Source organism: Lepidochelys kempii, chromosome 27, assembly GCF_965140285.1.
Source record: "Lepidochelys kempii isolate rLepKem1 chromosome 27, rLepKem1.hap1, whole genome shotgun sequence".
NCBI lineage: Eukaryota > Metazoa > Chordata > Testudines > Cheloniidae > Lepidochelys > Lepidochelys kempii.
Window position 1 is genome coordinate 2,674,228 of NC_136406.1, and position 8,377 is coordinate 2,682,604.

Below are 8,377 nucleotides of genomic sequence, written 5' to 3' on the forward strand. Positions count from 1 at the left end.
CGTGTGGGTATGTTCAGAGGTGCTGGAGCAACCGGGCATAGCTGCCCCATCTATCACATCCACACCCCTGCTGCAGAGAAGCCTTGCTCCACCCCTTGCTGATCCCCAGCCCTGCAGCTGTGGGAGGTCAGCAGCATCTGGGATGAATACTGCCTGGCTCCATGCTGACCAAGATGGCTGATGGGGTAGGTCTGGCAGGTGGGGTGCAGGAGGCTCTCTCCCTTTCGTCAGCTCCTGTGCGGGAAGGGGCTCTCATTCAAGGAAGAGGCATGAAAGGGGAAGGAGGAGGGAAACTGCAGGAGACTAATAAGACTCATTTGCTCCACTCCTATCCCTCACCTTAAACTCATCTTCAGGCTCCTAAGGGTTAAACCCTGCTCCATATGTGCCAAGAGAGCCAATCTGGCAGTCTTAGAAGACAACGCTCGAGTGGGTGTTTTCCCCCTTTCATTAGCAACACGTATTTACTCCGATTCCAGGTGTTTTGTCTGGGAACATCCTTTGTTCTGGGCTCAGTGATACCTCATGTTCACTATGGTTCGGGATATACCCTTAGCTCTGCCCTGCCTCAGCCCCACTCTTCAAGTTTTATCTCCTTTCTCAAGCCATATACACTTTGTCTGGGCTGGATCTGCTGGGCTGGGGCCCTCCAGGTTCAGACGCCGGCTGATCTCAGATACAGGGAGAGTTGCCGGCTTTCCATGGCACTGCATTACTCTGCCCAGCAGAGTAGTTCAGTCTGCTGGGATGCTGGGATGCCTCTCTGGGAAATGGTTTGTGATGATCTGGGGTTTTGTCCGGTTTGAAGAGCCTGTGACAGTTTCAAAGGCGTGACTGACAGACACGAATGTGATCCCACATGAGGAAGCTGAGCCGTAGCAGTAGAGCAGGTGCTCTATGCTGGCTCACAAGACATCAGACCTCAGGCATCCCATTATTCTGACTACACCTTTATCACTCCACTTCAGTTCCGAGCTGCTTCTCAAGGCCCCTCTCTCAAGACCTCAGGGCTAAAAGCAATGCCTCATGCAACCTGGCAGACTAGAATCCCAGGGTACAAAGCAGCATGGACAGGTTTTGGGGATGGAAACGAAGGCTACAAATAACTGCCTGCTATTTTGCTCCTGCAGGTATTCTCACACGATTTAGATCACCCAGACGTCTGTGGCCACAATACGTGGAATAATCAATGGCTTGGGTGTCTAAGTGACACAAATTGTGGGGTCAAAATTGTGCCCCAAAATATTTGCACCTGAAAAAATGGCAGCTAGGTGAAGACCAACCTGTACATATGCGCATTAATCCCTGACTCAGGGAACTCATGAAATCTTTACCTGCTACAAAGTAGCTGGAACTGAAGCCAGTCCTCCGAATGACCAGTTTATGAAGCCTGGCTCTTGTCTCATTTGTTATTGTAAGGACTGTGCTCATTATTACCAAATATTAACAATGCAAGATTGCTCGGTAATTTCACTAACCCGAAAATGCTTGTATTTGTCCCTCACTTACTGTTCCCTTGCCCAAAGAAGCCATTTGAGACTCATGGTGTCGAGGGATGAGAATTTCCTCTTTTTTATGAGGAAATCCACACTCAGGTACACACTAGGAGAAAGGTGTGTTCTTCTCTGGTGTTAGCTAACACAAGGTAAAATCACAGTGAAACCATTGCTGTGTATAGTTTTCACATGCATTAGCAGGTTGAGAGAAACAGGATTAACATCTGTTAATCCTACAACTGGCTCGTCCTCACTAGGAGTTTACCTCATATTAGTCGCCAGCTGTTAGCTATACACCCTTCTTCTGAGTGCAGACAAGGCCTGATGGAGAAAATATTGGACACAGTGCGGGAGGGATGATGAAACCCCTTAGGTTTCATAGGGCCATGACGGCTCCTCCTCAGCTGGGAAAGAACAGCGGCTTACAGAAACAATGTCAGCTGCGTAAGACTCAAAGGGCTTTGGTGGGAGAGGGGCGAAGAGATTTTCAGTGTGTTTTGAGGAACTTTTGAACACAGTTAACATCCAATAAAACAAAAATATTGAGAAGAGGAATGTAGCCAGTGAGATGACAGCCGGGCTTTCAGGTCTGGTGCTCTAGGATTTGCCAGGGCCGAGATGCACTCCCCTGGAACCTGTACACATGATGTCAGGATCAATAAACATTTCTAAGCAGTAGTCTTTAGATCATTGATCAGACAGAAACATAGTTTATCCCAAAGCCCCAGTACCACCCACTGGCAACACCAACTCCCCTTTGCATCCATAATGCCTTAGTGTCACCCAGCTCCCACCTGTACCCAGAACTTCCAGCACCACCTACTGGCATCACCCACCTCACCTCGGAACCCATGACCTTCAGCACCATCCATTGGCATTAGACTTTGCACCTGGCACCACTCGCCAGCCTTACACCCCCCACACACACACCCACACACCTGCCCCAGCACCCAAGAACCTCATTAGAGCTGTTTCTGCTTGCCCTGGACAGGCACGGGTGAAAGAGACTGGCTTTATTTCTGCCCTTGGGGGGGAAGAAGAGGAGGTGGGTGTTTTTCTGGCTGCAATGCTGGGGAGTATGTGTCCACTGAAGCCTGTGATCGTAATGTGCAATCCACTCCACCCCTCGAACCAGTGTGTGCTCCAATAACAATTACAGAATGTCTTACATTTTCAAAGCACTGCCCCAATATTAACCAAACCTTCCCCAGTCCCCCAGGAAGATGTGTATCGGTAACCCAGCTGGCAAGGGGGAACTAGGACACAGAGATTAGGACCAAGACGTTTAAATCTGGCTGTCTAAAGTCAGGCATTGTAAATCCATATTGAGGCTCCTAAAGAAGCGCCCTGAATTTCAGGCATGCTGGGTGCTGCCACTGATTGCAGGGGAAGCTGTGGGGGCTCGGCCCTTCGGAGCCAGCCCACTCGTATTTAGGCGCCCATGTTTGAAAGTTTTGGCTTTCATCTCTCAAAGGCTGTTTCCCCATCTGTAAAATGGAGGCAAGGATTCTCTGCCCCTTTGTAAAGCACCAGGCGAGCCCTGGGTAAGGAGGAGGGCATGCTGGCTCAGCAACTCTGGAACAGAATTTCCACAGTCACCACAGAACAGGCCAGAGGGAGAGAGTGGGGGTGGGGGATGAGCATGAGAGAATCTTAAAAATACAAGAAAAGGTCTGTCTCTTGGCATTGTACTTGCATATTGGTGTCTAATCTGGTTTATTTTATGCAGAAATAACCTCATGGTAATACGAATGGGTAAGTACAATGAGTGCAAAGGCCAGGGTTCAGAAAAGAGCTACAAGAATGATTCGAGGTCTGGAAGACCGGCCTCTCAGTGAAAGATTCAGTCTGTTTAGTTTGTCCAAGAAAAGGCTAAAAGGTGACTTGATCCTGATCTGTAAAGATCTCCAGGAGGTGAAGATTTCTGGTCGTAGAGGGCTCTTTAATCCAACAGACAAGGCAGAACAAGAGCCAATGGATGGAAGCTGAAGCTGGATAAATTCAGACTAGAAATAAGGCGCACATTTGTAATGGCAAGGGTAATTAATCATGGGAACAGCTTATCCAGGGAGGTGGGGGATTCTCCGTCACTTGCTGTCAGTCAGTCAGGACTGGATGTCTTTTGGAGAGATACTCTTGAGCTCAACCAGAAGTTCTGGGCGTGATGCAGGAATCCCTGGTTGAGGTTGTTTGGCCTGTGCTACGCAGGAGTTGAAACAAGATGATCAGAATGGTCTTAAATGTATGAAGCAGTCACCAGCCGCCTCTTTGAACCCCAAGACACCATCAGCTTACCCTATGTGCCAGCCCTAGAAAGAACAAAGAGGATGAAAGGGGCTTCATTGTAGCCTTCCACCCCCCACCCCAACAGTAATTAGGACACTGCCCCCAGAATCACTGACACCTCCCCTTTCTTTTGCAGGGTCATATTTTTCTCCTCTGCTCTTTGCTGCAATCATCCTGGGGCTGCAGTGGCCCCGGGGGGCAGCAGCGTTCCCTGCCATGCCCCTCTCCAGTCTGTTTGCCAATGCCGTGCTGAGGGCCCAGCACCTCCACCTGCTGGCTGCTGACACATACAAAGAGTTTGTAAGTATCACAGGGTTGTGACATTGGACTCCCATGTTATTTGAAAATGGGATAATCTTTCCCCACAGACGCAGACATGTTCAGTTTGTGGAGTTCTCTCCAATCCTGGGCAGGGGTTCTGAACTCATTTATGTCCCAATCTCCATATTCCCGTGCATCTCTCATGTCCCCCACCTTCTCCCCACCTTTCCCAGCAACAACCATTAGTCTCCTTCCTGCACCCCAGTTCCCCCTCTTCCTCACATTCCCCTGCCCTTCCCCCATTTCTCTTTCTCATCTGCCACATTTGCTTGTCCCCTCATGGTGACCGGCATTACAGTCAGTTTCCAAAGCCCAGAGTGGCTCAGACACCTTCACTGAGGGGAACCTGGCGTCAATGCCCCTGGAAGCCATGGGAGATGACACATCTTTACAAGACTTACTGTGTCCAAGGAGTGTATAATTTACTTATGGAGCTGGCAGACCGTGGGCTTTCCAAAATTGTCTGGTTTTCTGCTACCTTAGCTTGCAGAAATACAAATGGGATTACATGTCCATGTCCTTCCTTTGAGAAGCTAAACTGAATACTGCATGTGTTATTCCATAGCACAGACCTAGTCAGAGGCTGATCTTTAGCCTCAGTAACTACTTGGCCAATATGCTGGCTCATCAATGGAATTGCATGCCATTTCCCACCTGCCAGCCCTTCACAGCATCTGTCACCTTTTCTTTCATTTTCCCACCTTGTTAACAGTACGGTTCAGCCTGGGGAGAAGGGTCCCAAGCCCCTTCCCAGGGCACTAGAAAGAGCAGTTCTCAGTATGTTTGCGATGTTTTCACAGGAACGGACCTATATTCCAGAGGAGCAGAGGCATTCCAATAAAATTTCCCAATCAGCATTTTGTTATTCAGAAACCATTCCGGCTCCCACAGGAAAAGATGATGCCCAGCAGAAATCAGTAAGTTCTCTTCACCTGGCAAATACATTCTGACAGCAGAGCCGCTTCTGAAAAGAGGGTTTCCAACGGGACTCTATATTGTCTGAGGTAGCTCCTTAGCGCCTGCCCAGTAAAACTATAGCTAAGCATGATGTGCTAAGCTAAAGAGGGCTGGGCCTGGACAGTACCTGAAGAGGAGACCTCTGAGGATCAAGTTCAGGTTACTGAATGAAGTAGTCAGCTGCACATTCCATCAAAGACAATACTAAATGCAGTGACCAAGCATGGTACTCGGGGGAGGTTGCTAACTTCCCAATGGGAGATAAAAGCAAGAGGCGCTTAGCCACTTGTGCTCATTAACCAGCCTGTGGCATTTTTCTGAGCAGGAGTTGTTCCAGGTGTCCTGGCCAAATTCTAGTTTGGAGAATTCCAGTCTGTCTCTTTAAACTCCCCTTGTAGAATCATCAGGATTCCTCACTTCCTTTCCCAAGCTGTCACGTAGCATAGCTCTTAGCCACATTCCACTTCCTTTGAGGGTAAAGCAATTCCGGCATATGTAAGGTGCGTAAAATGCTCTGGGATGAAAGGTGCTTTATGAGAGACGCTGCTCTTTGCATCACCCTTTTCACCATGCGTGACCCTGGAGGGTACTGCATAGGGAGAGGACAGGCTTTAAGCACATCAGTGCTCCAGAGTTCCTTTCAGTCACATTCTGTTTTAGAGTGGAAAGCACATGCCTGTTGCTTAGAAGACACCTTTCCTGCAGAGCTCTGACCCCAATTTATTTTCATTTCAGGACATGGAGCTGCTTCGGTTTTCACTGATTCTCATTCAGTCCTGGTTAAACCCCGTGCAGTTCCTAAGCAGGGTGTTCACCAATAGCCTTGTGTTTGGCACCTCAGACAGAGTCTACGAAAAACTGAGGGACTTAGAAGAAGGTATCCAGGCTCTGATGAGGGTAAGCAGCAGCATGTGACATGGTTACAGAATCATATTGCTCTCCTGGACTCCAGCAGACAGAGCTTTCTTGGGGGCTGGCTCAAGACTATGGAATGAACTCGCCCAGGGACCATCCCAAACCTCCCCACTTCCCGCTCCAAATGCGAGGTGCATTTCTTTGACCTTCCTTCTCTAACATAAATATACGTGTAGACCAGTGTTTTCCCCAAGAAATAAAAGTATAGAGGCAGTGTTTGACTTTATACGGGGGGTTGGAAAATGACTAAATTAGCAACACTGTTAACTAGGGCAAAGAGTCCTGTGGCAGCTTATAGACTAACAGGCATATTGGAGCATAAGCTTTCGTGGGTGAATACCCACTTGGTCGGATGCATGCAGCGGAAATTTCCACAGGCAGGTATAAATATGCAAGCAAGAATCAGGCTAGGGCTAACGAGGTTAGTTCAATCAGGGAGGATGAGGCCCTCTTCTAGCAGTTGAGGTGTGAACACCAAGGGAGGAGAAACGGCTTTTGTAGTTGGCGAGCCAGCCACAGTCTTTGTTTAATCCTGAGCTGATGGTGTCCAGGCTGAGGCTGATGGTGGGTGGCATCTGTTGAAATTGTGGTGGAATTCTTCCAGGGTTTCCTTCCCATGGGTCCAGATGATGAAGATGTCATCAATGTAGCGTAGGCAGATCTACCGCAAACTCAGCCTGGGCTCTGAGGCCCAGATCTGTAAGAATACTTAGGTGCCCAAAGATACAGACAGCAGCTGAGTGGGATTTTCAGAAGTGTCTTGGGAGTCCTGTGGGAGTTAGGCACCTACATATCCAGCTGCATCTTTAGGCAACTAAATGCCTTTGAAAGTCTGGCCCTGAGAGTCAAGCTGGGTTCTTTCCTTCTCACACATCAACAGCACTTCACATACACTTGTGCAACCCCCCCCACCACCCTGTTTTCACTTACACTTGTACTCAATTCCTGGGCAGAGTGATGCTGAGAAGCCAGTCAAATAAACAGGTTTCCATTTCAAGCAGTGCTTACCTGGCCAAAAAAGCTCCAGCTGGTGCACAAAGCTTTTCAGTCAGAAGCAGCAGGAACCTGGTAACATCAGCTAAAGATTTCTCCACTGGGACTGCAAAGTGTTAAAGAGAAAAGAGATTTATTTCACAAGTGTACCAGTTCCCCTAAGCCAGCACTTTGGCCAGCTGTGTTACTGAGACACCTAGACAGTCTCCAACCTGTTTCACACATCCCTCCCATCACCGCTGTGTCTTGTCCGGGGCCTGTCCAGCTTTCTTCATGCAGACTATAGTTTAATATGTCCACAATCGTACATGTATAATTGTTCTTCTTGTGAAAATGTGTATGTGAAAGAATGTGCACAAGTGGAACATGAGCTCTGAACAGCAACCCAGTACCCAGCTCCTTTATGGCTAGATGGGAAACTATCTTCTGGTGTAACATGGGGCGCTGGGTTGAGAACCATGGATTTTAAACATATGTGCTTGTAGTCTACAAGAAGAAAACGGAAGTGGGGAGGGAAGCAGCAGGTAAGGGACCATCCCAAGGTTGACAGGAATCCAAAAGAGGAGCTTTCATCCTGCACACCCTTTGGTAACATTCATAGAGGGCGATCCACATCACCTACTCCCTTCTGCCCCTCCTTTCCAGACCCCATCTCTCCCCCATCCTCCCAGTTGCCTGTCTTGGGTAGCTGATGAGCTCACCTATGAGAGGGGGTGTGCTGGGTTTGACAGTAGCTCCTCTCCCCAGCATACTCCCTCTTGCAGGCTAACTCCCAAAAGCACCCATGCAAGTGTGCTAAGCCAGCTCCACACCACCTGCCTGAATCCTGTCTCCGGCTTTCTGTGCCTGTGAAAGCCCCTTCTTCAGGAGTGCTGAGACTGGGAGGCACTCAGCTGTGCAGGTGCCTTGCCATTTGTTTCCATGGTCCCAGGCCTTTGGGCTCTGATGTGCCAGCCCAAGAGCCATTCCCTCCCACCTAAGCTGCCATGTCCCCACAGGAGCTGGAAGATGGAAGCCTCCGGGGATTTCAAGTCCTCAGACCCACTTATGACAAATTTGACATCAATCTCCGGAACGAAGACGCCTTGTTAAAAAACTACGGCCTGTTGTCCTGCTTCAAGAAAGACCTGCACAAGGTGGAGACCTATCTGAAACTGATGAAGTGCCGGCGGTTCGGAGAGAGCAACTGCACCATTTGATGGCAGAAACACAGTTCTGTTATCCCCGAGCACTAACACAAGACGAGGTTAGCATGCTCCTGCCTGTGTGACCCCCTTTGTGAAGAGAACCTCAGAGGCTGATGTGTCTGTGCGTGAACATACTCTCCCACTAGCTGTGGTGTTGTGGAGGGGCTGCATAATGATGCTCCTCCCCCTTTGGAAAGAAACCCCTTTTTGCCTACAGAGAAT

At 49.0% G+C, this 8,377-nt stretch overlaps 1 protein-coding gene across 1 annotated transcript; it reads left to right on the top strand.

Annotated features, from left to right (window-relative positions):
• The first annotated feature begins 3,998 nt into the window (after positions 1–3,998).
• On the top strand, positions 3,999–8,375 carry LOC140903846 (somatotropin). Its single transcript, XM_073325736.1, has 4 exons — positions 3,999–4,082; positions 4,904–5,020; positions 5,796–5,957; positions 7,967–8,375. The coding sequence occupies exons 1-4, from the start codon at positions 3,999–4,001 to the stop codon at positions 8,165–8,167; spliced, it is 564 nt and encodes a 187-aa protein (XP_073181837.1). The 3' UTR covers positions 8,168–8,375.
• The last annotated feature ends 2 nt before the right edge of the window (positions 8,376–8,377 follow it).

Bases quoted from the DNA above. Each gene is read 5' to 3' on its own strand.
- LOC140903846 (XM_073325736.1), top strand. From the start codon at position 3,999: ATGCCCCTCTCCAGTCTGTTTGCCAATGCCGTGCTGAGGGCCCAGCAC. The intron at 4,083-4,903 runs GTAAGTATCACA...ATGTTTTCACAG, and splicing joins CTGACACATACAAAGAGTTT to GAACGGACCTATATTCCAGA. The intron at 5,021-5,795 runs GTAAGTTCTCTT...TTTTCATTTCAG, and splicing joins ATGATGCCCAGCAGAAATCA to GACATGGAGCTGCTTCGGTT.